General features: G+C 41.0%; 2 protein-coding genes across 8 annotated transcripts; one reads left to right on the top strand and one right to left on the bottom strand.

Annotated features, from left to right (window-relative positions):
• CBX3 (chromobox 3) lies at positions 1-12,723 on the bottom strand. Of its 6 annotated transcripts, XM_050891309.1 has the most exons (6): positions 11,707-11,758; positions 9,976-10,026; positions 5,986-6,128; positions 4,237-4,402; positions 2,795-2,889; positions 1-650 (listed from the first exon to the last, which is right to left on the bottom strand). In XM_050891309.1, exons 2-6 carry the CDS (start codon positions 9,997-9,999, stop codon positions 524-526), a joined length of 555 nt encoding a protein of 184 aa, XP_050747266.1. In that variant the 5' UTR covers positions 10,000-10,026; positions 11,707-11,758; the 3' UTR covers positions 1-523. The 6 variants fall into 6 exon arrangements, with proteins under 6 accessions (XP_050747266.1, XP_050747270.1, XP_050747269.1 ...); XM_050891313.1 differs by lacking the exons at positions 9,976-10,026; positions 11,707-11,758 and adding an exon at positions 12,629-12,723; XM_050891312.1 differs by lacking the exon at positions 9,976-10,026 and having other exon boundaries at positions 11,707-11,750.
• HNRNPA2B1 (heterogeneous nuclear ribonucleoprotein A2/B1) lies at positions 11,987-27,858 on the top strand. 2 transcript variants are annotated; one of them, XM_050891304.1, is made up of 12 exons: positions 11,987-12,089; positions 17,735-17,845; positions 18,798-18,944; positions 20,455-20,665; positions 21,002-21,103; positions 21,193-21,282; positions 21,820-21,882; positions 22,334-22,453; positions 22,738-22,860; positions 23,889-23,971; positions 24,126-25,423; positions 26,255-27,858. In XM_050891304.1, exons 1-10 carry the CDS (start codon positions 12,060-12,062, stop codon positions 23,948-23,950), a joined length of 1,059 nt encoding a protein of 352 aa, XP_050747261.1. In that variant the 5' UTR covers positions 11,987-12,059; the 3' UTR covers positions 23,951-23,971; positions 24,126-25,423; positions 26,255-27,858. The 2 variants fall into 2 exon arrangements, with proteins under 2 accessions (XP_050747261.1, XP_050747262.1); XM_050891305.1 differs by having other exon boundaries at positions 21,193-21,273.
• The last annotated feature ends 93 nt before the right edge of the window (positions 27,859-27,951 follow it).

The following is a 27,951-nucleotide window of genomic DNA, read 5'->3' on the forward strand; positions in this document are numbered from 1 at the left end:
TCAGTATAAAGGAAGAATATAAAACTATTTTATTGACCACTGTTCACCAGTATTTACAATAAAGTAAACAATATACAGTCTGATAACATCCAAATTACTACAAAGTTAGTTTTCACCTGGTCTTCTTCAGACCAAGTGATCCCAAATACTAAAAAGAATGATTCTACAGGTTTAAAGGGCTAGGTTTGGGTGAAGAAGATACATGCACATCAATAGTATAGAAGACTACAAAACATCTGTGAGTTTGTTTAGACATTCATTATGATTCTGTAATAACTATGGAAGTTTATGAATGTTTTATAAAAGCTTTTACCTAATATGGAGGAAGTAGTAGTATCAAATGCTCTCTTGTGATAAATGAAACAAGTTGCAGAAAGCTTTTATTTACTTGCTGTTGATGCAAAACTTACTACTTCAAAAAAATATCAAATTTGATTCTTGTTAGAATGTATGCTTCTCACATTGCTAATAAATCAAATTTCAGGTTTTAATATTCATATATATAAAAAAGCAATGCAAACAATTATTGTGCTTCATCTTCTGGGCATGAATGCCAAGTTAGTCGCTCTTCATAAAAAGCGATTACGATCTGAGGACACTTCACGTTAGCTTCTTTGGCCAGCACCAGATCTGCCTCATCAGAGTCTTTCCTGATGTAGGAGAGAGTGGGATTTAAGAAAACGCATAATCATTAATTCAGTAAATTTAGCAGCTCTTGATAGGTCATAAGTTCTGAAAAGAATGTCAGCTAGAAATGAATTTTCAGTGTACCTTTCACTATAGCTACCAAGAATTTCCATGCTAATGGCAAGGTTTCATAGCTGCATCTTCCTTCCCTTCCCGTATTTTATTCTGTTTGAAAGGAAAATGCTATTCAAAGGGAACCATTTATACAGTTACCTATTGCAGTATGTAATGAAAGAAGTAAAACTTTGCTAATTTTGTCTTTTAAAGCATAATCAAAACTTCAGTGAGACTTTTAAAAATCAATAGCATCAGTCTTAAGAGGTGGTACTTACAGCCAAATTATATTACTGTTTATGCAAGTAACTTGCTGTATTTCATACTGCTATTCTTGATGCTATCTTGGGGCAATAAACTTTCCAGTCTCACATGCTTCAGATTCCATTTTAAAGTGTACGCTGCCTTTACAAGTCAGTTTTGTGCATACATATTCATACCTATGTTTGTTGCCTACAATCAACTATGAAAAACTAATCAACTGCAACTGAACTAAACAAAAAGCAAGCTTCTTTTTGTACGTTTCCTTTGTGTTTGATTTTGCCAATTACCTCTACAGAAATTCAAATAGTCACGATCTATATTTTGCAACTCTTCTAAGTTTCACATAAAATTTATAGAGAATTTGAAAAGGCAGAAGGGAGACAGAATCTTCCAAAGCACTGATCTTCAGCAGTCCAAGCACATCACATGACAAATAATTTCTCTGGAGACCACTCAGTTTGACTCCATTCAGAAAATTACGCCCTTCTCAAAGGCTGTAGAAAGCTATCATTCTTCTCATCCCACCACCGTAAGGAATCTGACCCCCAGCAAATGTTAATTCAATCTCTTGTGTTCTCAACACTGGAAAAAAGTACTAATTTTATCCTACTTGTTCACAAGGCAAGAAGTCCTTTTGTCAACACTGTAGCTAATGAAGCTGGTCTCCACCTACCCTCCCAGCAACACAAACTCCCCCATCACTTTCCCTTCTTACTAGCCCATAACGATAAACCTCTCCTTCATATTGTTTGTTCTTCATCTCAACCTCAGCTTCCTCCACTAGTCGCTTCCAATTCCACTTGGTTGCACGCAGAACAGCTGACACTACAGTTGGTTAAATGGTCGGCTATCCAGCAGCTGGCTTCAGCTTATTGAAACATGTAAAGCTGGTGTCGTGGTTCAGGCTGGGACAGAGTTAATTTTCTTCCTAGTAGCTGGTACAGTGCTGTGTTTTGGATTTAGTGTGAGAATGATGTTGATAACACACTGATGTTTTAGTTGTTGCTAAGTAGCGCTTATCTTAAGTTAAGGATTTTACAGTTTCCCATGCTCTGCCAGCAAGCAGGTGTACAAGAAGCTGGGAGGGAGCATAGCCAGGACAGCTGACCCGAACTAGCCAAAGGGATATTTGATATCATAGAACGTCATGCTCAGTATATAAACGGGGGAGTTGGCTGGGAGGGGTGGATTGCTGCTCGGGCATCGGCCGGTGGGTGGTGAGCAACTGCCTTGTGCATCACTTGTCTTTTCCTGGGTTTTATTTCTCTCTTTTTTTTGTCATCCTCCTTTTCATTACAATTATTATTATTATATTATTTTACTTTAGTTATTAAACTGCTCTTATTCTCAACCCTCAAGTTTTACTTTTTTTCCCTGGATCCTCCTCCCCATCCTACTGGGAGGGGGAAGCAGCTGTGTGGTGCTTAAGTGCTGGCTGGGGTTAAACCACGACAGCTGGATTTCTGCCGGCCATTCCCTCAGCAAGAACACTACCGAGATCCAGTTTTTCCATACAAATGCCAATTTTTCTGTATTTTATCAGCATTTACCTTTCAAATTTCTACTTCTGTAGAACTGAACCAATAGAAACTAAAGTTATTTTGGGTTTTGAAGGAAGAGAGATTAAGTACTAACTGATTATAGAAGCCTTGTTTTTCTAAGAATACAAGGTTAATAAGCAGACTACCAGCTTCTCTGTCTTACTCCTGAAATGAAGTTGTCTCATTAGTCTAAGTGCAACTGCCTGCCCTCCCTTAATATAGACAAGAACTGTGGATGTAAGACTTACCATTTCATGAGGAACATAAGCTCTCCGCTGCTATCCGTAGCCCCAATTATCCGCTCAGGATCAAGACCCCTTGCAAACCCTCTTGGTTTATCAACCTATTAAGTAAGTTCGAAGATTATTATCTAGTTTAAGATAAAATTCTGTTTTGGCATTAGAGCTAGACATACACATTCACCTTACATAATCATAAAAGCTGTAATTACATATAATTGTCTGAAGATGACATTAATTTTATTTTTTCATGACTGATCTTCAGGCCAAGTCATTTAGATGTAGAGTAACAATTAAGGAATTTTACATCAATGTTTCTAGCATTTATTTCTGAAAACTCAATAGATGAAACAAATGATCTAAAAATCCTTATAGTAGATAAACAAACAAGCATGGCCAGTAAAAGCAACAGAAGAGGCAGAGCAAAAATGCACTCCTCGAAGTGGGAAAAACACATCCTTTTCAGCAAAACAACAGACTTGGGTTGGCTTAAGCCAACCACGAAACTGCACCCTTGGGGAATATCTCAACTTTTCTTGGCTCACTGAGATCGCACCGGTGGTAAGGAATATCACGACTATTTCCTGTATTAGTTCCTCTAGGTTCACAATATCCTTTTTGAGACAGTGGCCACTACTGTACCTGATGAAGACACACAATTGACTTTATAAAGAAACTAAAATATTCTTTGTATTATTCATTAACTATTCCTTCTGATGCCTTCCAACTTTGACAGTAACCACACATCCAACAGCTGTCTTCAGTAAACCACTGACACTGCCAACCAGTTTCATTTCAAATTGATAGTTTGAAAGTTTACAGAGAAAAATGTGAACTATGGAGCACATTATTACATGTGCATTATTTTGTACTTATCAGCACTAAATGTGTCATGTTGTTCGTTCACTTAAATTCTAGGAGAAACCCAGACCTTTAAGAAAAGGTAGGCTTTCTTCATTCACCCTTTCTACTCCCTCTCCACCATCATGTCTGGTCCTAATCTAAGTAACTGCCTGGTCTTCGCATTTTGCCATCTTGCCACTCACCTATTTAAAATCATATACTAAATATTAAAGCCAAAGCAGAACTTCATCTTTGTTCTATTCATGAACCTTTTGCTCTAATACAAACTGACCACTTAATATCATTCATAAATAACTCCTAACCAGTCTTACTTTCAATTATTCAGTAAGCATCATGGGACAATGCAAGAACTTTTAGTCATCATGTCAATCAATCATCTTCTACTCAACGTTTGGATAGTCTCATTAACCACCATGAATTATTACCCTTTTCAAACCACAATTCCAGATGCCGTACAATTTTTACAGTTTTAAACCCATGTTTGGTCTCATTCTCAAAGTCACAACAGGATTTTGGGGGGGATGGGGAGGGAGAGGTAGGGAAGAGACACAGGAAAAACAAAGCTTAGCACATGAACATATACTTACAGAATCACGCTTTTTCTTTGATTTGCTATCATCAGATTCGCTATCTGACAAAGATTTTCTTTTGGCACCATCTGTTTTTTCTTTACCAGCTTTCTGAGAGTTCAGAAAAGCTTCGATTAGCTCTGGACAATCTAAGTTTTCTTCAGGTTCCCATGTGTTGTCAGCACTGAAACATACACACATTTATGTAAAACTAGGAAAAGAAGAAAAACTTAAAACTAGCCACATGGCTCACCTTAAGCAAGTTAATTTTTTTCTCATTATGTAAGGCAGGTTTCTTAAACCTAAGGATGCTAATCTTGCCATCTTTAGTAACCTTCATGTACTGCATTTGATGACTGAAAGAAGTATGCTCTGCTATTGTTGAAAAACAACATTCTTAAACTGGAGATACAGAATAAGCAGCTCTATTAACTCCTATGAGCTGGGTGGGATCATAGGAATTAAAACAAGCAATCCCCACCCTACCAAACCATATCTGTCCATGTAAACTGACTCCCTTCCCTGGTTCCTCTAAAGACTGTCCATGCAAACAAACCATATAATATGAGCACTAAGACTTACAGAGAACAGAATGTACACAACACTCACTACAAACAGGGTAAGTATATACGTCTAAGCCTCTATATACGAGGAACGGTCTCAAAAGTTGTCTACGAGCACTGAGATCAACTATACCTAGAACTATCTCCCTCCTTCAGTTGATTACAGGAGACAACAAAGGTTCCACGTCCAGAACCGGGCCCTGCAAATGTTCCAGTGAGTGTGCATTTTGTTAACTAAAATTTTAAGAAGTCCATGAATGTTCCTGACAACAACTAAACACCTCATCAGAAACCCTCATGCACAAATACTGCCACAGCACTACTGCACAAGCAGGATGCCTACAAATTATTTTCAGTTACTAAAACATATTTTTACAACTTCAAACCAGACCCTCAAATACTAAACACATTGTATTTTGCGTTTATGCACTTATCACTACACAAATTCCAGGTGCTAGAATGCAGAATGTCGCAATGCAATCACTTTGGGAGGTACGCAACAATAATATGATTGCATATGTAACTACTTATGTTCAAATGCTAGGTGCATCACCTTTTTTCAGCTAGTGGTCTGCCAGAAAGTGTCACGGGACGGAGGGAGGAGGCACAACTATGTGCCTTCTTTAACAATCAGCTTTTTAAGTCCACTGTAAGGTTTTCTTGTGCTTCCGTTAAGTCCTGGGAAAGAGACTCAAAAGATACCCTTCGGGTATGCCTAATGAAGGCAACCATGCCACAGAATTCCTTATGCAAATTCATCTAGTTTGAGAGCAGTTCAGAAAAGCGAGTAATAAGCAAACTATCTGCTTCAAATTCATCACTTCAGAGCTGCCTACAGTTTAAATCCCTGCAAAATTTCTTACTCAGAATAACATTCATTCCACCACATATGTAACAACTGTCAATCTAGCTTATCTTGATTGATACTGACACAAGCTAAATCAAAGAACAGTGGTAAAAGAACGATCACTAAGGAGTTGGTAAAAGTCTTGGAACATTTTATGTAGCACAAACACTAAGCTACATATCTTCTCTTTTATTTTCATACTTGACTGCCCCACTTGAATATGCATTTATGGATGTCCTTCCCTTGAGGTTCTTTAAAATGTATCCCCATCATCCAATCCCCTCTCTGCATAGTTATTTCAAATAAATGGTTAGTATTTAGCATTCTATCAGAAAAAAATAATAGGTAATGCCTTACTCTGTAAATCCTTTCCACTTCAAGTAGTATTCCACCTTTCCATTTACAACACGTCTGTCCAGGACTTTCTCCACAACAAATTCTTCAGGCTCTGCCTCTTCAACCTTTTTACCTTTGCCATTCTGTTTCTTTCCCATTTTGTGCTACAAAAGAAATTCAGAATGGTATTATTCATTCTTTTGCTTTACACAGTTACTTCACTGGCCAAATCCAACTTTGCTCAGTAAACAGCAAAGAATCATGTACTTAGTCACACTAAAGCCAGAAGCTCAGACTTCTTTTACGTTAGGGCACATGGTCAGGTAACCTGAGCGAGACATGTTAATATTTTGGGTTTTTTCAGTTGCTTAATGAGATACCCAACACCAGTTTTTAAAAAGGTGAAATATTTTTGTCCATACACTCAGTGCCTCTACTCCCCTTATAAATTTAATTCTCAGTGCTACATGCTCAAAAATTTATGAAGCTTCTAAAAGTTAACTCTATGCCTGTGAAAAGGCAGAGGGCAAGAAACAGCATAAGGCAGAAGTAAAGAAAAGTAATAAGGGAACTGTGAAAATGCATAAAATAGAAAAGGGATGGTACTCAAAAAAAGGCGGTTACTACCTTTTCCAAAAAAAAGGAGAAGCTGATGGGAGCAAAGTTTATGATGTATTGCTACAATAAGCAAAATACTCAACAATAACCCATAACTATTGAACAGGATGCATGCTAGGAGCATTCCATTACTGCAGTCCCTTCTCATTCTTAGCCACGCACCGATGTAACTTACATTCAAACAGATGTCACAAAGGTGCAAAAATTTAAGACAGCTACACTTAAGTACAGCACTTAACACGTAAATGAAATTTTGCTAACTTCAAAAACTTTATAAGTGTTTTAAGTTTACATTTGATACTTCAAATAATATTCTTTAAGTTCTTAAAATAAATATTACATCCACATCATCCTCAAGGCATTCCCAGTTTAATAAGGCACAATTAAATAGTAATAGAAGGACACATTTCAGAATTTCCTTGTTTGTAATCTTAAAAAGGTTGGAACTTGGCTATCATGTTGTTGTATCACATTTCTGGAGCACTAGCAGACCAAAAGCAGTTTGCTTGCCATTTTGGACTGCACCTTATAAGGAAAGTGTTAAAGTGGCAGCCATAAACTAATGGGAGCAGTATTAAGCTCCTGAAACATATAGTCATGCAGCACCCTAAATCAAAGTGGACAGAACTAATTCCTCACTAATGCACTTCCTATAGAACAGAAAACAGACAAGCAAAGATCACAGAGCACCTCTATTTGCTTGACAGCCTTTCTCTAGTCCTCTCTAGAATTAATGTGGGTTAGTTTGAGAATACTGTGAAGCAATTTTGAAACTGTCAAATTTTTAGACTTTGTAGAATTTTGTCTTGATGCGGTGAAAGGTAAAAAAATGCACGTTAGACACAAGAAAAACTGTCTTCTTTTTGTAAACTGAAGATTGGAAGCTGATTCTTTCTTTCCAAAACCCTGTCTTTGTGCCCCTTATTCTTCGTAATTAATTTTTCCCTCCCTCCCCAAAATAGCTTTCCTCTGGTTAGCAACCCATAAGCTGAAGGTGCAAACAACGAAGAGGAGGAAAAGTTTCAAGATTCTCTTTCAAACAGCATGTTTCTGTATATGATTATATCTCATGTGACATTTGTTTTGATTTGGAAGCATAGAAGAGAGATTATCTAAAACAGAGCATGTATTTCCAATTAGATTTTAACTGCCTGCATATCCCAGGTGTACTTTGACCACAGCATTCATGTCTGAAAAGTGTCAACTTAAGCACACTGGCTTTTTTTGCCTCCACAGGAAAAAGAATGTAAGACTGAAACTGAAGGAAAATAAAAACATGAAGATGTCCAACACTTCTATGAAGGCAGCTTCTTTCAAGAAATGGAAGCGTGAAAAACAGAAATGGGTAGAGATGAGGAAAACAAACAAACAAAAAAAGCAGAGGGGAAAAAAAAAAAAGACACAGACTCACTATACCATAGTAATAACATTGTAATTACTGGTGATGAGGCAAGCAGGCTACAAGTGGAGAACATCTCCATCTGTGTTCTCCGTTGGACTAAAATTCTTTGATTCAATGGAAGATTTTTTTCTGGTATTCCTTTCGGCTTCACTAATTCTTGTCACTTAAAAGATAAATGTTTTGGATTTCTGAACAATTTTTTTTTTTTTTTTACTTTCCAAGACTTAAGTATCTATATAATCTTCCACAGAAGAAAATGAATGTCATGGGGGTCTGTATTATTTTCTTGAAGTGCAGTAAGAAATAACAAAATTGAGAGTATGTTGCTTTTTGTTTTAAGTATTAGAGATTTAATTAGGTCTCGTGTGCCTCAGCACTGCTTTCCAGACTCCTGAGCCTCTCCAACCTATTAAAATAATACCTGATTGCAGAGCCTGAAGAAATACTGAACGTTTGTTAAAAACCTGTACATTCTGAGATTACACAAGCCAATGTAAATCTCAGCCCACAAGTGAATGTGGTACCTGACCGAAGTGAAAGGGTACTAAATGTCCACTAGACCCCTGAAGCTCCCTTCTCTAGGGCTGCATATTGCAAGCTGTAACTTGGGCATTTGAATGCTGAATGCTCATCTATGGCTCGTTTCCCTTTCTGCATTCAGAAGTCACATATGACAGATGCAGATCTGTGGATAACCACTCTTTCTTTGAGAGGCAGGATTAAAACACTGATGTGACACTGCGGTGAAGGGTTTTAATGTACAAGAGGTAACAAAATCGGAATTAGAGTTCCAGAGCTACACTATCCCTTAATGCATTTACGTTTTGCATGCACATACATAATAAAGCAGAATTAGTTGTGGTTCCCATGTGAACCATAACTGATTTTCCTGACCTGTGCAGCAAAAGTCTCAACAATATCAAAAGATTAAAAATACTGCATTCACAGATTCCTTCCTCTCCCTGAGGCATGGCCTCCCCAGGCTGGCTAACTCCTTCTCTTCCTCAAATTAGGGAAAAGTGGGCAATCAATTACTAACAGAAAGTTCAGACATTCACCTTGGTGAAATCTTCTAAAATAGTTTGTTATCGTACAATATAAAGGAAGCACTCCATTGCACTTCTAAGCCAGCAGTTAATACGAGTTTTTAATATATCTCGATCTGGGTCAAGCAGTAATCATTTCACTAAATTTAAGAACAGGCTTTTTGAGCGCATTATAAATCAGTTGTTCCGCTATCCAAATTTTGAATTGTACATGTGTATTTTTGCTTACTTCCCCGCCTCAACCTCAGATGCATCTCAGGCTACACTTTTTCAGTTCTGTCTTTCACAAAACTGTGTATCATTATTAGTTGAATGGTAACCAGCAACCAACTGCCCTTAGAAGTCTGTATTTTAATGTCAAGCAAAGCTTTACAGGACTTGAGATCCATGAATGCATCATTAAAACGGTCCAGGAGGGGTTGACATCTGATAATCTCTGCTCCTATGAAATTCAAAGAAACTGTTATTTGTTAAAAATCATTTCAAAAGGCATCTTAACTATGCCACATCATTTCCCAATAATGTTATTTTTCAACTGTAAAGACTGCCTTTTCTCAGGCAATTAGTTTTCCCCAAGTACACTGGGAGAAATTAAATGAATACACGATTTGCATTTTATTTTTTACATATATGATGAATTACATGGTGTGCTGGAAGGAGGCTAAAAAAATCCTTGGTGTTTTCTACTGTAGGACAGATGAAATAGTGCAGAGTCCTTTAATATTTTTTTTTTTCCCAACAAGTCTCTTTAGAAATGGCAGATTTATTAAAGCCAAAGACAATGTCCTTTCTAGTAGCCTTACTTTCTGGATCTGAAATTTTGGTCAGAATAATGCTGGGGAGGGGAGATGTGGATGTATCTTTTAAATGGAGATGCCAAGTTATAAGTTTGAAGAAAAATATGTTGATTAAATCCTTATATACTTTAGGTGTGCATGAACTTACCAATGTAGTTTTATTGGAGGCCATTTTTATTGCAGACTTGCAGAGCTTTTACTAGAAAAACGCATGACAATTAAAAGGAAGTTTACATTACTCAAAGAAAGGCATCCCAATACAAGCATGGTCCTTGTTCCAACCCCCATGTATTCACTGCATATAACATTTCTAATACGGATTAAATCCAGAACAAAAAGTAGGTTACTACTTTGTCCGGCATAACCCAGTAACGCACCATTATGCTAGCCAGGATAAACAATGGTATATAGGGTTGAAAAAAGGTTTTTCCCAAGGCCTTCTAAGGCACAGAGATGTTTCTAGGGAAAAGGGGGAGGACCATCAGGGATGCTTATTTCCTTAAACCCAAGAGAACAGGAGTTCAGATTCTAGCAGTTAATCGAGATATACCTAGGTATATTAACTGTGAATCTGGTGGGGAGCAGCTACATATCTGTGGTGTAATAATGAGTCACCCATTACTCTTACATCGTAGTAAATGCTTATAAGCAGCAAATATTTATCTTAATGCAACTATAACGTTGCCTTCTGATTCTCAAGTTTGCAAGAGTTAAGGTCCTAGAGCAATATTAACTCAGCTAAGCTGTACATACGATATATTTAACCTACGCAAATGATGTTGCACACAATCCATCCCCTTTTCCATGTCATTTCTCCTACTGGCCACCTCTTTAGGCATGTACTGTCCCCGCCCCACTGCAAACTATAGAACTGTTAGAATTCCCCATATGCCTGGGCACGGCAAAAGAGAAAGTCCTTCAAGGCCAGAAAAACCTCCCGGACTCAGCAATCCCGCCCCATTCTCCCCTGACACGGGAGGTGGATTTTGGCAGTCCCATAGGCGGTGGGGTAGGTGAGGTGGGACAAGGGCAGGGGCTAGGGCCCCCAGCGCAGAGGGGCTTGTCTTGTCCCCGTCGGAAAGGCAGGAGAAAGGGGAAAAGAAACAACAACAATAATAACAAAACCCCCGTGCCACCCCCACCAAAAAATAAAGGCAGCCCTGCGGAGGCCTGCTGGGGGAGGCTGCGCCTCGGGCCTGTGGTGGGCGCACGTGAGGCCGGCGGGGACGCCCCGGCCGAGCTAACGGGACTGCCCCGGGCGGCGCGGGGCCGGCCCGCCGCTCCACAGCGAAGGCCGGGGGAAGGGGCCCGCCGCTCCCGCCCCGGGCAGCCGCCGCCACCCGGCGGGCCCTGTGCGCCGCGCCCCCGCCGCCAGGGCCCCTTCCACGCCGCCTCCCCCACCCCGCCACGTTTCCCCCGGGCCCGGCACACGCCGCCACCACCGCCGCCGCCTCCCGGAGCAGGGACGCCCGGTCACGGAGGCCACCCCTCGGCGCTGGCGGGCTGGCTTTGTCTCCCGAGCGCGTCCGCCGCCGCGCGAGTGCCGCTGCCCCCGCCCCCCGGCGCAGCCCTCCTTCCCCGCGGCAAAGCCCGCTCGCTCCGGGGCCCTCCCTCCCGCGCGGGCCGGGAGGCGCCGTGCAAACGCCGGGGCCGCGGCCCCCCGGCAGCCCTGCTCCGCCCGTTACCCCCCGCCGCCAGGGAAGCGGCAGCGTATTGACCCGGGGGGGGGGGGGGGAGGGTGGGCTGCGCCCCGCATATCCCCGCGGCGGCCCGCAGTCGAGGCCCGCTCCGCGGGGCGCGGAGGGAAGGGGAAGGGGGGGGGGGTGTAAGGAGGCGGCTGGAGCGAGAGAAAGAGGGAGAGAGAGAGAAGGATACAGACTTCAATGGTGCCCAGCCGCTCGGGTCTCCCGTCTCCTCCTCGCTCTCGCCCTGCGCGCACTGAGCAGCGGCGGCAACAGCGACATCTGAGGGGGGTTGAGGCGGGGGGTGGGGGGAGGGGGTGGGGAGCGGCTGGGCGGCAGCGCGGCGCGGCGCAGGGCGGGCGCGGCGGCTGGCGGGGCTGGGCTGGCCGAGCACTGCGCGCCGGCGGCTTGACGGGGCAGAGCGCACGACGCCGCCTACGCGCGAGCTGCAACCTCCTACCGTCGTCGCCGCCAGCACAGGAGGGGGGCCAAGACGTCTCTCCAACGGGGGGCTAGCGCAGGACCGCGTCAGGCGTCCAAAAGAAGGAAGATGCCTCGCGGCGACAGAGAAAGCGACTGGGTGAGCCGGTGGGCGGCGGGGGGGGGGACGACACACACGACATGGGCCCGCGGCGCCCGGTAACTGCGGCCGCCATGATGGCCGCCGCCATGGGGGCGCGTTGGGCCGGAGTGGACGCCGCCCGCCGCGGAGCGAGGCCCTCAGTCGGTGCGGGAGGGCGGCCCCGGCGAGCCCCGCGAGCGGGGAGGGCGGGCAGGGAGCAGCCGGGGTGGGTTTGAAGCTCGTTGCGGCGTGGCTGAGGGGGCCGTTTGGAGCGCCGCCATTTCCCGCGTTGCGGCGGGGAGGCCTAGTCGTTAGCGAGGGGGGTGGGGGAGGGAAGGGGGCTCGGAAAGCACTGGCGGGAGGGGCTCGAAAACTCTTTTATTAGTGGGGAAAGGGGTCGGAGTCGCCTGCGGAGGCTTCGCTCCGGGTGAGGAGCCGCGGGTGGATCCGCGCTGGCTTTCCCCGGGAGCAGGGAGGGGGAGGGGGGAGAAGAGGGGGCGGGAAGAAAGGAGCAGCTCCAGCGCCATTTCCCTGGTGCGCGGGGCGGCAGCACTCACCCTTTGTCGCGGTGCGTGCGGGGCCGCTGAAGAGAGAAAAAGAGAGGGAGGGGAGGGAGGAAGGAAGGAAGAAGGAACAGAGTGCCGAAGCGGGCGGCGCGCCCGATGTCGGCGGCGCGGGGTAGAGAGGATCAGGCTGCGGCCAAGTCCGCCTCCCTCCGCTGGCTCCCGGGGCCCCGCGGTGTGTCGGCGCTGGCGCCAAAATCTGGGTAGTTATCACTTCCTCCTGCCCGGGCGGAGGGGGAAGGGGCCAGGCCGCCAACAACAACAGGGGGAGATTTCGGGGGTGCGCTTCGCTCTGCTCCCGCCCGCTCCCTGCTAGTACCACAGGTGGCCGCGGGGGGGGGGGGGGGAGAGAATGTTGGAGCGATACGAGGCCGCCTTCGGCTAATTATAAGCCCTCGCTTTGAGGTTTGAGCCTTCGGGGCCGCTCGGCTATTTCCGGAAAAAAAAAAAAGCGACACGGTGCCAGTCGTGCTCGGGGCCGTTTCGGCTCCGCTCGGAAGCGTATTGCGAGTCTCTTCCGTTGTCGGAAATTGCCGAACGGGCTGGAGAGCTGACGACTGCTGCGTCGTTCTCTCCGGAAATTGCCGAGCAGGTTCCGAGCGCCATTCTTCTCTGCCTCGGCAAATTCCGGAAGTTGCCGAAGCGAGTCGAATGGGCTTCCATTCCCCTTTCGGCTTTTTCCGGCGACTGTCGAAGCGGATAAGCTTGACGACGACGGCTCCTTCGGCTCATTTCGGAGACAGCCATTACTAACGGAGTTGATGACTTTTTATTACGTGATAAAAACACGTAGGGGCGTTATACAGAACCGCTGCCCCTTTGGAGATATTTAAGCTCCGGATTCAAGCTTTTTTTTTTCTTTTTTTTAAATTAAAACCTCGGAAGCGAGCCTGGGCTGGAGAAGGAGGGCGCTAGCACTACGTGGAGCTGAATTTCAAATTACGTAACAGTTAAGGCAGCCATTACTGAGCGGTTGTACGGTACTCTCAAGCAGGAATACGTAAACCATGAAGAATATGGTACGTGAAAAGGGAAAATTCAGAGTTTGCTTTTAAGGAGGGTGGCACGTTTGGTTATGCGTACGGAGTGAATTTTTCCGGGTCTGGGCGTTACGAGCGGGCTTGAGCCCTTGTCAGTGCAGGTCTGGGTGCCGCTGCTGGCTCCCGGTCGGTGCGCCGCGGGTAGGGGGCTGGATGTCTTTCCGCAGAGGAAGCGTTAGCGGGGAGGAAGGTTCTGGAAGCGGCGGTTGGGGCTAGTGCGCAGCCGAGAGAGGAGGCGGAAGCTGCGGTAGCCGTGCATGGCGGGTGGCGAGTTCTTAAATCACTTCACGTACCCGTTAGCCGAGCTGCCGTTAAGGTGGCGCTGGAGGAGGGGGACACACTACTATGGAGGTCAGTCAGTGGGCGATCCGGTGAGTCGCCTTTGGCCTGCGAGGTGGTGACCGGCCGGGGTGGCGCTGCTAGTAATGGCGGTGGCGAGGGGGAGGGGTAAAATGGCGGCGCCGAGGCTCGCTTGTGCGTGAGGCTGTGAGGATCACTCCGAGGGCGACAAAGCGAGTAAGGCGGGAGGGCAGCTGTAGTCGTCTAGTATCTGTGGGGCGGAAAAGAGCGCGTGCAAGTTCTTCCTGGTACCGTGTGTGTAGCTGCACGCTAGGAGCGATTTGCAGCACTTGGTTCCTGTTTAGCCTGAGGACCCGGGTGTTATTTATCTGTTTGGTTTTTTTTTTCATCTGGGGTTGGTGCTTACAGAAGTTCTTTCCTTCCCGCCGCATCGCTGTCCCTGGAGGCAACGGCTGCTTCTGGGCGCCATTTTCCTCTTCTAGCGGCGGGGGCCCCTGTTTTCCTGATATCCGCCACATGGCGGAGCCGGCTCGGTAACCGCTTCGCTCCTGATAACATCAGGCGGCGGGGGCGGGGGAAGGGGGAGAACCAGGCTGTTGGATTGCAAAGCGCTGTAAATAGGGCTTTAGACGTATAGGAACTGACGGCGGGGGGGGGGGGAGAAGAGAGAGCGGTGTCTTTCTAGTTTGGGACCAGTAAACCCAGCTTTGCTTTTGGCAGGCCTGGCCATAGTAGTTTAGAGATCCCACTCGCTTGTCTCTGTTAACCATTTTTGTTACTCGGGTTCTTAACTCACAGAAGTCTGCGGTCAGCTTGGAGTATTTGTGTACACATTATTGCTATATAAAACACATTTCCTTGCTCTGATGATGAATTTTCCAGCAAAGGCTACGCATTTTCCAGTCCTTTGAAGTGTTGCTTTAAGCCTGTGAAGGAAGGCTTAAAATAAGCACTAATGAAGATTCTACAGAGTTCATAAAGATTTCCTCTCGCACTCCGTTCCTGCCACAGAGTGTACCATTGAAATCTTGAAAGAGGTTTTTCTTCCAGCTTTTATATTGTGGGCCTTGGCGGGGGTGGGTTGTTATGTGTGTGTGGGGATTGTTTTCACCAAATGAGGATTTTCATCAAGATTCTGAGAGGGACTGGAGTGATAATAATTTTTATCATACATTTTACAGCTTCAGTATAAACTTCAGATGGTCAGAGCTCTCTGGAGCTTGGTCGGAGGTTAATGCTAGAGTAACCAGAGCTTCTTAAAACTGGCACATTTAAGACAAATAGTCTCTCTACATCCAGAGGTTGTGCGTGTATTAGCAGAACAACACGTTAATGATATTTTCACACAGTGGTTTTAATTGAAGAACTGGTACTGAATTTTGTTGTTGTGTTCTGACGTGTGTGTGGTGCCTGGATGTTGTTCTGGGTAGGGCATGTACTGCGTGGCACTTAATACATGGTAGATGACAGTTTCTAAGAATTCATGCCTCTGTAAAGCGTGTTATTGTTCTGTTTAATGTTTATTAGTAATGTGTGGTATATGTTTGTCCTTTAAAAAACAAATGCAGTTGCTACAGCTGATAGATTCCATTCTTTCCTTGAGTTTGATTTACATGTTTATAACTTTTCAAAGGTAAGCCTAAGACTTACTGGAAAAATTGTACCTGCCTGCTAAATTTGCTTGACTCTCATATTTTTATAATAATATAAACATGCATTATTAGACACATGACAATCAATTATATAGGAAAAAGTGTCTTTTGTGGGCCTATGAAACTGTAGCGAGTAGTCCCTAATTTTCAAGCAGCAGAACTGAAGTAATTTGAAGGGAGGATTTTTTTGGTAGTATAATTGCTTAAAATGATTTCTCTGCTAGCCTACTCAAATTATAAATGATAGTATGACTTGCAGTATATGACTTTTTAGTCCAAGTCTGGTATGCAGCATCCTTTCCTTTATTCCTTTTGAGAGATGAGGTGAAAGGAAGTTTGACATAACATGGGTTTGCTGCTTTTAAACTCCTGTATCTAACTTTGCCTGTCTGTACAAGGAGGAGATAGTACTAGCTTCCTCTGTTCCTTAGAAGAAAAAATACTAGATCCAACAGCAGATTCCAAGTGGTTTTTAAGAGACATCTAAACTGATCGTTCTCAAATACAGTATTTATTGGGGGGGGGAGTTTATTTTTCTAATGGTTGACTTCCTTGTCAGACTGCAGTATCTCAAGCTGGTAATAGGGTGGTGCATTTTGAACAAAAACTGATTCAGTACTGCCTACAGTAATTGTCTTCCTGTTACATGTATCTAGATCCAGGCCTGCTTTGGACAGCCTCAGAAAACATGTTGGTCTACATGCAGATTGGCTTAATACTTCTAAAAGCATTTGTGCACTGAAGTATTTTGCTTATTTTCCAAATCTCATTGTTTGTCATTGGTTGTCAAATTCCCTTTTTACATGTATCTTAATGTCTAGTGGTCATGTTGTGGTTGTCTGTTATAGCTAACTACGCAGTGTTTGGGTTGTTTAAAAAAAACAACCAACACCCTAACACAAAACTAAACACCCAAGCAGATTTTCTTGATTTTTAAAATTAGTTAACAGTATAAAGCTGAAGTAATCATTGCATTTGAGTTCTCTTGTCCCTAGCAGGGCAGTTCTCGTTCAGACAACTTTCTGAAATCTTAGATTTTGTGGAAGGGGACTGGTTTTTAGGGCATTTTTTTAATTGTTGCTGTTTGACATATGAAATTGCAAAATGTATGATCTAGTGATGCTATTGCGTGCAGAAAATGACAGTTACGATGCCTGCTTAGTATAAAAAGTTAGTATAAAAGTATTTTTAACTGGTAGAAGTTGGAAGGTTGTCTTTCCTGCTTTGATATAATACCACATAGAAAATAGTAAATGTAATACCTTATTATTGGTCCTGGGTTGTTTTTTTTAAATGATGTACTTGTCATAGCAGCAGCAATTTCTGCTGAACAAGCACGGTGATCATTTCTCTGAAAGGTAATAGAACAAAGTCTTTCTGAAAGCATCATTTCTGTTAGTGAATACATATGTGAATGTATTATTCACATTTCCATTTTAAAGGGAATCCACTTATTTTTGATACTGCTGCTGTTGAGGGTGGATAGGTTTACCACTAATTCCAATGGTGCAGGATCCCAGATTAAATTTACAGATGCTCCAGCTTTCATTTGTTTTAATAATTAATGAGAAAATATAAATGGGCAACCCATTTTAGAACATCTTTAGCCGTATCTCCATTTATTTTTTATTTTTAATGCCTTGGGTAAATAGCATGATAGTATTCATGTACAATAATTTGAGCCAGAATGGTTTTTAAAAATAAATGCCATCTGGAATAGAATCAGACAGTATGAATGAATTCACGTTACCTGTAATAAGAACTTCTGGTTTTGTTTTTATTTTCCTTTTCTTTAAAAAGCATCTCCTAAAGATCTTTGAGAGGACTTTTCTGGAAGTCTTTGAGTGTGGTCCCTTGTTGTTAGTATTTGGAGGGAGAGATGGGAAGAAGCACATTATTAAAATCTTACCGTAAAAGTGGACCCATAGAATTGCAGAAATTGCTTAATTTCTTGAATAGCGGTAGAACGTTTAGAAAAGCCAAGCCTAATTTTGAAAAGTATGTCTTACTGAAAGTCTTTGACGCTGAAGAAATTCTTCGTGTCTGATTATGCTGATGCAGAGGGGATATTGTTAATTATATTAATGTCATCTTCTTTTCTGTGATAGAGGGAAAAGGAGCAGTTCCGCAAACTGTTTATTGGCGGCTTAAGCTTTGAAACAACAGAGGAAAGCTTGAGGAGTTACTATGAGCAATGGGGAAAGCTTACAGACTGTGTGGTAAGTTTGGCATACTAATGTGCAACGATGGCATAGAATGTTTAGAAATTGTAAAAGTGGGGAGTTCGTTTTCTGGATAGCTTAATGAAAAGACGGAATATTAAGTTTTCTTAAGTGTACAGTTGGTTGGTTTATACATAATTCATTCCACTGAAGCTATGCACAGACTTTCCCTTGCAAACTCTGTTGATAGAATTAGGGAGCATTCACAGTCTGTTTCCTGTAAAACCTCCCAGATTATCTCTAACCACTGATTTCAACAGTTCAAAATTAACTTGGGTGTCAGTGGCTGAAGTGCATTAGGGAGTGCTTACACAGAGCACTATTACATCTGTGTGATTGGTAACCTTTGGCAGAAAGCTGATATGGTAAGCGGCCTCAATAAAGCTGGAAAAGGATGTCTTTCTGTGTGATGTTTTCATAGAATCATTTAGGTTGGAAAAGACCCTTAAGATCATGGAGTCCAACCATAAACCTAACACTGCCAAGTCCACCACGAAACCGTGTCCCTAAGCGCCACGTCTATGTGTCTTTTAAATACCTCCAGGGATGGTGACTCTTGTAGAAGTTCCTCCACTGAATTTGTTTTGGGAGCAGTAAATATATATTTCATAACACAGATTTAAAGTCTGTGGTCTTCAGAAAGCTTAGAAGAAATCATGTGTTTGATTTTTTGAGAAAACAAACAAATATAAATGTACGTCACTGATACAGCAGCATTTCTGAATTATGGGTGGAGACTTAAGAGGACAACAATGGTTTGGATTTCTGTATTGCCAAGCAGTGCCGTTCATGTACTTAATCAGCATAGCCTGCTACTTCATTATAATTATGTTTTGAAATCAAATCAAGGAAAATGTAAATTAAGCTTACATGTTTTCTCCAAATGTTGTTAGTGTTAAGCTTAACATGAAACAGGTAGAAATGGTATAAACGTGTTTATTGTTTTTAGGTAATGAGGGATCCTGCAAGCAAAAGATCAAGGGGGTTTGGTTTTGTAACATTCTCCTCCATGGCTGAAGTTGATGCAGCCATGGCTGCAAGACCTCACACGATTGATGGAAGGGTGGTTGAGCCTAAGAGAGCTGTGGCTAGAGAGGTAAGTATGGCTTTGAAAGCAGATAGTTTCCATGCTTTGAAAAAGGAATCTCTGTTTTGGTCAGACAGTTATGCATTGTTCTTGTTTGAAATTGCCTGGGTTTAAATTCTCTAGTTAAGGCCGTAGGTGGGGCACTATTTCCCACACTTTTGGTCTGTTAAATGACACTATTACATAAATATCTATTATTATAGTGAATTATTAAGTTATTCTGGTTGTAGAATCATGTCTGCAAGGGACGCAACTGGGTTCTGAAAGTATTGTTAGTGAAAACATGTTGAATGCCTGTAACTATGCAAATTCCAAGCTAACTCTTCTCTGGAATGGTTATTGTTACTAAACCTCAAATTAATAAACTCCTGTCAATCTTTCCTGACTATTCCAAGATCTTTTGGGGTATTTCTAAAAGCTACATAACTGAAGTGGCTAAAACCAGAGAATGTAGTAGGGAAACTCTTCTTTTTTCCAGTGGTGGTGTACAAAATCATCTTAGGACTACTGTGGTTTTAGCCCCAGGCATATTTGTTTTTAAACTTCAGGGTACAAATTAAGTGTGTGGGCCGGAATGCAGCACACCTGTAAACTTTTCAGTCAGGTTACTGTGGCACAGAGGTACTTGAGGAGCAAGTGCAGATTCTAGGTGACTTCTGTTTACCACATTGTGGGAGCTCTGGGAGGGTTTACCAGTTTAAGGTTGGACCCAGGTGTTCAGTGCATTTGGACTGATGAACTGGAATTGAATGAGCTGTCCCAGAGGTCAAGGGAAATGGAAATCATAACCACTGGTATCCCTGTTAGCTATCCCAGTTTTCTTGCCATTCCCTGCAGAATTCAGGGTTGGTTAGCATTTAGAAGAAGGTAATTAAAGCAGCATACGTGCATACTGTTTATACACACAAAGCGATTGCTAAGCTTTAGGAGTAAGTCATTCTTACCTAGTGCAGCAGCTTGGATATCATGCTCAAAGTGTAAAAATAACCCATGAATGTGAGTTGTGTTCATATTTTGAATAGGGGTTAAAATGCATAGCTGTGGATTCGCTGAGGTTGAAGGACCTTTGCTGTTGATAGGAGTGAAATCTGGGTTTCACTGCTGTTGGGGAAATGGGCAGAGGAAGCTGACACATCTTTGTTTCAACTACAGAAATCGTGTTCTAGTTTAAGTTATTAAATACTTGCAGTTCTTTCAAACAGTTGATGTTACATTTTCTCTAAATACGTTTAAAGGCTTTTTATTTACTTTTATGCGTTTCATAGCACTTTTATCTGTATCTTTTTCAGTGCTTTTAAGGCTTTGACATTAAGGGGGGAGGAAAAACCCCCAAATTACCCCATGTTACTTCCCTCCCAGAAGGCCCCCCAAGCAAAGTTGCAGGGACATGCATCATAAGAGGGCTACCTCAGTGCTTGAAAAATCTTAATTTATCAGTATTCCATTCCTGAAATCCTGGCAAAAAAGTGATTTGTGGAATTGTTTTTCTTTGTGGTAATTTAAAGGATTCTTTTAACAGGAATCTGGAAAACCTGGTGCTCATGTTACTGTGAAAAAACTGTTTGTTGGTGGTATTAAAGAGGACACTGAAGAGCACCACCTTCGTGACTACTTTGAGGAATATGGAAAAATCGACACTATTGAAATAATTACTGACAGACAGTCTGGTAAAAAGAGAGGGTTTGGATTTGTTACATTTGATGACCATGATCCTGTGGATAAAATTGTATGTAAGTAAGCTTCATTTCACTCTTTCATTTGATAGTATTAATCCTTGCAGTCACGGTAATTGTGTAAAGCTAAACTTAAACTAAAGTGATAATGGGGTTAGTTATGTGCGTGAATATTTACTACGTTGTAGTTTTGGTGAATTGTGTGGGAACATGTATTTTAAATAAGTACTGGCTTCTGTGCTTAAAAATTGTATGGTGTTTTGGGTTTTTTAAATAATATGGAATATGTATGGACTAGTTTGGAAATTACTTTATTTTTGGAAGCCTGATAGTCTTATTTGTTGCCAGATAAGTACTTAAATGCTGATGGTATCTTATTTGATGTGGTTACAGTGCAGAAGTATCACACCATCAATGGCCATAATGCAGAAGTAAGGAAAGCTCTCTCTAGACAGGAAATGCAGGAAGTTCAAAATTCTAGGAGTGGGAGAGGAGGTATGTACAAGTAACGGTTAATGGTTTGTGGTTGATTTTCATGTTCACTTTCCATGATCTCACTGCTTATAAATTGTAAATTGTTACAGGGAACTTTGGTTTTGGTGATGCACGTGGAGGTGGTGGCAACTTTGGTCCAGGACCTGGCAGCAATTTCAGAGGGGGAGCCGGTAAGACAGGCATGTTTGTAGCATTTTTTTTTTTCCTTATTTATACTGTCTTTCTAGTTCTGGGTAACTTTGTAAGCTACTGCTGTTTAATTTGAATGTAGCTGTAGCAGTTAGGGAATTTTTGGGAAAAATAACTTGCAAACCCCTTCTGTAGTACACAAATTGATTATGTGGATATTCAGTAAAATGAAGTGGTTTTTTTTTTTTTTTTAAAAGGATTTTATTGAAAGCCAAATTTAACCTAAACTTAATAATTTTGTTAAGGAATACAGAGATTTCTCCTCTGTAATTCTATGCAGCACTTGCCTGACCTGTACAGTGGAAGGGCTATGTCCAAAGTTAAAACTGGGTACCTTACAAATGCAAGAAAATAGAAGATGTAGAGCGATGATTGGATGTGTTATTTCACATATATTTTTCTAAATTGAAGTGTATGTTTGCTTAATCAATAATCTGTGACATTGGTCCTTAAGATCATAGGGGTTTGAGAATTCAGTTAGTTTGCTACAGGTGAATTGAAATACTTTGGATTTTTTTCTCCAACAGATGGGTATGGAAGCGGCCGTGGATTTGGTGATGGGTATAACGGATATGGTGGAGGACCTGGAGGTTAGTTTACTTTTGTGGTGGTGATTGTTTTTCTTTCATTCAGAAACATTTTTACATTTACTTAACCATTTGTATAAAATTTATATTAATTGTCAAAGCCATTTTGTTGGCTTTAAGAAGCACACATGGCTGTTGACTCATGTTAAACCTTTATATGGCAAATCGTATGGTTATTTCTTGGACAACCATGCCCTTTTCTTTAGAATAGCAGTGTTTCTTAAATTTCCTGAAAAATCAAGATTTTAATTAAGCCTTTTAATTGAGGCTTTTAGGTAGTCAGGGTGGGAGTTGGTATGTGCCTTTAAAAATAGTGTTCATAGAAATTTCTTTACAAAACTTCTACCCTTTTCTTCCCCTGTAGACTTCTAAACAGAAAAATATCCTCAGATTCTGTAGAATCTGGTTGCCTTCTACACTGAAAAGTTTATTTTAAAGGATTGTATTGTTATAGGTGGCAACTTTGGTGGCAGTCCTGGTTATGGAGGAGGAAGAGGAGGATATGGTGGAGGAGGACCTGGATATGGCAACCAGGGTGGGGGCTATGGAGGTGGCTATGACAACTATGGAGGAGGTAACCTACTGGCTTGAAATGACCAAGCATTTCAGTTGTAAATTAGTGCAAGTCATTTGAGATTTGGGGGGGGGTAGGGATGGTGGTTGTAAATGCTGTCTAAGGAAGCTCTTGTTTTCCAAATAATATGAAATACTGTGAAAAAGCAGTTCGTTGCATACACTGCTGGAATACCTGTGTGATTTTGTACTTTATATAAAATTCTAATAATGAGGTAATTTCTTGAGTGCCGTATGCGTTGTAGCTCATCTAGGTATTTCTCCACTTCTGTATTGATAATGCAGGCAATTATGGAAGTGGAAACTATAATGATTTTGGAAACTACAACCAACAACCTTCAAATTATGGTCCAATGAAGAGTGGAAATTTTGGTGGCAGCAGGAACATGGGGGGACCATATGGTGGAGGTATTGTATATGTCCTGACCTCCCTTGGAGCAAGAGTGGGTGGGCTTTAGTCTTTTGGGGAGGTGGAAGGGAAGATAGGACAAGGGGTAACTGTTTTGAACTAAAAGAGAGTAGATTAAGATTAGATACAAGGAAGAAATTCTTTACGATGAGGGTGGTGAGGCACTGGAACAGGTTGCCCAGAGAAGTTGTGGATGCCCCATCCCTGGAAGAGTGTTCAAGGTCAGGTTGGATGGGGCTTTGAGCAGCGTGATCTAGTGAAAGATATCCCTGCCCATGGCAGGGGGGTTGGAACTAGATGACCTTTAAAGGTCCCTTCCAACCCAAACCATTCTAAGATTGATAGGTAGAAATTGTATAATTTCTGCAATAGATGGACTGCAGTGCCCATGTTCTTTCTGCAAGTTGGCTACAATTTCTCATCTTGAGACTGTAAAGCTTGTCTTGGGGAAAATTATTATTTTTTTAAAAGATAAATGACAAGATACTAACTTTTTCCAGAATATTATGAAATGTTTTGCAGTTTCCAGTCTGTAAAGATTTTAGCCAAGTTTCGTGTTCTTTGCTGTGAGCTCATGCTATTTGTAAGAGGCTAGTTAATGTCTACTAAACTTGCTGGGTTTTCTCTCTCCCCGCCCCTTGTTGTAGCATCACTTTTTTATGACACTTTATGCTTTTTGTTGTCTAAATGCTATTTATTACAGTGTGTAGAGCTTGTGAAATGGAAACTGAAACACGAAGCCCTTTCTTGTAAGGTTTAGCATGCAAATAAACTCAGCCCTCACAGGCCCAAGACAGTACAGTGCATCAAATTACATGTGACACTATTGAATCTTGTAAGATTTCAGCATATAGTTCGTGTGGCAGTTCTTGGAGGTTATTTAGAGGAAGACAGTGAAATGTTAAAATCTTTGTTGTATATGCTGTTTCCGGAAGTAAAGTGGAATTAATACAGAATCGAAAGCATTCCTAGATTTAAAAAGTGTACTGATATAACTGTTCTGTTTCTTGTTTTTCTGCAATTGCAGGAAACTATGGTCCAGGGGGCAGTGGAGGAAGTGGTGGATATGGAGGGAGGAGCCGTTACTGAGTTTCTGCAAGCATGCCATGGGTAAGTATGTTTATAAAAGTTAAAATTGCAGTGATTCTTGAGAGTAGCTGCAGGAGTTAAAAGCTTTTTAGGATCATATTATCTTTCCTTTAAAAAATGGTTAGATGAATAATTTCATAACCTATTTTTTTACTCTTTACTTCTGTTGAAACAGGCTTCACTGTATAAATAGGAGAGGATGAGAGCCCAGAGGTAACAGAACAGCTTCAGGTTATCGAAATAACAATGTTAAGGAAACACTTATCTCAGTCATGCATAAATATGCAGTGATATGGCAGAAGACACCAGAGCAGATGCAGAGAGCCATTTTGTGAATGGATTTGGATTATTTAATAACATTACCTTACTGTGGAGGAAGGATTGTAAAAATGCCTTTGAGACAGTTTCTTAGCTTTTTAATTGTTGTTTCTTTCTAGTGGTCTTTGTAAGTGTAGAAGCATTCCTTTGATAATGTTAAATTTGTAAGTTTCAGGTGACATGTGAAACCTTTTTTAAGATTTTTCTCAAAGTTTTGAAAAGCTATTAGCCAGGATCATGGTGTAATAAGACATAACGTTTTCCTTTTAAAAATTTAAGTGCGTGTGTAGAGTTAAGAAGCTGTTGTACATTTATGATTTAATAAAATAATTCTAAAGGAAATATTGTGTAATTTTAGATTTTTTTTTTAATATTGTAAAATAAGGCAAGGAGTGGGTAGTATAAGGTCCCACAAATAAATATAAAGCTATTGTTGTACATGTAAAATTAAATGCTGGTCAGAAAAAAGTATGTTGTTTGTAAATGATCAGGTTTAAAATATCTAGATAACTTAAGGGATATCTCTGCAAGGAGAAACACCTTTTTAGATCTTTTAGATGCTGCTTCTTCAATGGCAAGGAAAGGAAATATCCCCAGCGAGGTACTCTTCCAGGGACACAGGTCTAGTACAAGAGAACTCTTGAAAACGTCACTAAGTTCAGCCAGTCTTAAAAAGCTGCGCTGTATTTCTGCAAAGCTTTAACTGCAGTAGTTTATAAGGATGCCAACGAAGGCTGAGGGTGTAGAGCAAAATAGTTCTAAGCTTCAGTTAAACTTCTTTAGGTAAGATCTTATTTACTTTTCCTTTCTTAATGTTCCAAAACCAAGAAACTAATATTGTATGACAGTATTCTTTCAGTATAGTGATTATCTTTATGTAGTTTAACATAGCAATGAATTGAGTTAACAATTACCAATTGAAAAGAAATTTGTGAATCCTGTTTTCTTGTATTATTAAATTTTTTACAAACAAATTTATGTTAATTTCAGCTACTTAACATATTTTTTTCCTACTGGAATCTAGCTATGATATGAACCCTGGACAAGCATAGACTGCTGCCACTGTACACTGCTACAGTTGAACAAATGAGACCTGCAAGTGTCCATTAGTAAAGCTTTGCAAGGGTTCCATCCCTGGTGTTGGTAGTTAAAATGGTAGGTCACAAGTTAATTAAATCATACAACTTTATTTTTGCATCCTGCAACATTTTATTTTTTCTTGGGAGTCTATGCATTATGGTGGTTGCAAGGTAATGCAATGAAGGTAGTTCTGTGCTGTTGAAAATGAACTATGTTGTTTTGTGTCTTGTCTACTGTAATCTATTTTATATAACACGTTTCATCCTGAAGGTTCCCAAGTAGCTGTAGACTGTTTACGTGTAAGGAAAAAAATTGCACCACAGAATACATCTGCCTCTGTGAAGGAATGTGTCGTCCATTCTTTTAACAACTGCATAAGCAGTTCTTTAGGAGGGGAAGTGAAAACTTCAAATGAAACTGCAGGTGGTATTTCATAAGTGTATACTGTAATTATGTAAATTGGAATTTGGCTAGAACGTTGAGGTTTCCACCATTTTTTATAGTTCTTGCAGCTAATAAACCTTAGTGCCAAATTCAGTCAGCCTTACTCTCACTGCATTGAATGTTTGCACCTCAAATTAATGAAAATTCATCAAGTAATGAGTTATTCAGAGTAAGAGTGGCATACTCTACTAGATTTGGTTTTTAAATAAAAATCATCAAAACCCACCAAAAAAAAGGCAACCAAAAAAATGCCCTAATTTCAAAGTTCCATTGCCTTTAAAAGGCTACCCACTGAAGAATGTGGACTCAGCTAACAAAAGTCCTGTTCCTTTTGTGTTAGACACACCAGTGAACTGCTTATACTTTTTCTTTTTTTAAAAATGGCTGAAGTTCCCCTATTGGTAATTTGGTTTAGACATATGTGATAAACATCTTCAGATACACTTTTTTTTTCTTTGGCAGGAAGGTGCCATGCTGCAGGTAACTAATGAAGAAGTGGTCAACCACAGAAACGCTTCAAGAAATAAGAAATTCTGTATCATCAGAAAATAGTTGTTTTTGCTGCCTTCATTAAAAATCTAGAGGTTAAATGAATACTGATAAAACATCACAATTAGTACAGCTCCCTGTAATGCTGGGTTTTTTAAATTATAGTGATAATGTCTTGTAAACCTTTCGAATAAAATTCAGATTCGTTAGGAGAAACAAATCACTAATGTTAAAACAGCAAACATTCTGTGAGTAGAAAGTTTAACTACATATTTTTATAACTTTCATAGCTTTAAAATAAAGTATTTTTTATACCAAAGTAGTTCTAGTGTAATGCTTAATAAAACTTAGTGTGTGTCTAACATTAAATAATGTTTATGTGCAGCTATTAGACCCTTTCATGATTTGAACCTTTCCATTTTGAGGTGGATTTAAAACAAAGTCAACTTGGCAAGTGTATTCACAGAACTCGTATCTCTGACGATAGGCATCTGTTCTCTGTTGGGAGAAACAGTGCTACAAATTAAATGCTGATCTTTTTGCTGTTGGACACAATTGCTTTAAAATAGCTTCTTGGCTGTGTTTTATATCACTTTATAAAAATACCTCCTCCTTTCCTGTTAATGAAACTAACCACTTAAGACAGTTTGTCAAAATGTGATAGAACAATAGCTTTATCCTTTTCACCCGTAAAGAGCAGAGAGAAAGCCTGAATGGAATGTAGAGTTCCTGCTGTACCAGACCTGTATTACTGATAGCTGCATCTTGTGGGGAAAAAAACAACAAAAAAACCCCAAAACCAGGAAAAAACCCAAACAAAACCACACCAAACCAAGTGTGAGCTTGGGAAAGCTTCAGTTGGGAATGTATTTGAGGGAAGGTATCTTCAGTCTGTACTGTTTTAACCTGTTACCTACATACACAGTTTATTCTAAACTTGAAATCTATATGCTTAGCTTTGGCAGAATCATAATGTCTTTAACCTTCTTAATATAATTCAAAAATATTATTTAAGGATTCACATACAATTTTTTTTTTTTCTGTTTCTTGAGTTGAACTTCAGAATATTTGCATAGGTAACCACTGGGCTGCAGCGGAAGCAGAAAATGAAGACGCACAAAATCTGCTTTACTTTCTTCTTTCCAACAGAATGAGTTGACCAGGATGATAAGGAATTTGCCTTCCTTCCTGTACCTTAGATTTAGCTGATGAAGTTTTTCTTTACAGTTGCCAAGTCCACATTCATATGACATAAACCTCCCCACCCAAACACTTCAACGGGGAATAATTCTTCTGCTTTTCTGTTTGAGATACACTCTTTCAGTAGTTTTGCAACAAAGTTTAAAATGTACTTGAATTAAGTATGTTATATTTTCCATAATGAGGTTGTTTTAATTTTGATCTGGCGATGTGGGAAGGGAGTGTATAGGGGACAGCAGTGTGCAAAAACTAAGTTACTGGATGTTTAAAGTCTGGAAAGCTTGGAGTATTTGAGTAAGTTTCCTGTTGTCTTACTGTTGAACTTTCATGACTTTTCTTTTTGGTATGTTCTTAAGAATTAAAGCAAGTGACAATCACTATGTTTACTGATGAATTCAGTGAGAGAAGTCACCGTTTTGAGTCAACCTGATACTGAAAGCTAGCAACTTTGAATAAAAACAAGAGTGTGT

The sequence above is a fragment of the Gymnogyps californianus genome, chromosome 2 (genome assembly GCF_018139145.2).
Source record: "Gymnogyps californianus isolate 813 chromosome 2, ASM1813914v2, whole genome shotgun sequence".
In the NCBI taxonomy this organism is placed as follows: domain Eukaryota; kingdom Metazoa; phylum Chordata; class Aves; order Accipitriformes; family Cathartidae; genus Gymnogyps; species Gymnogyps californianus.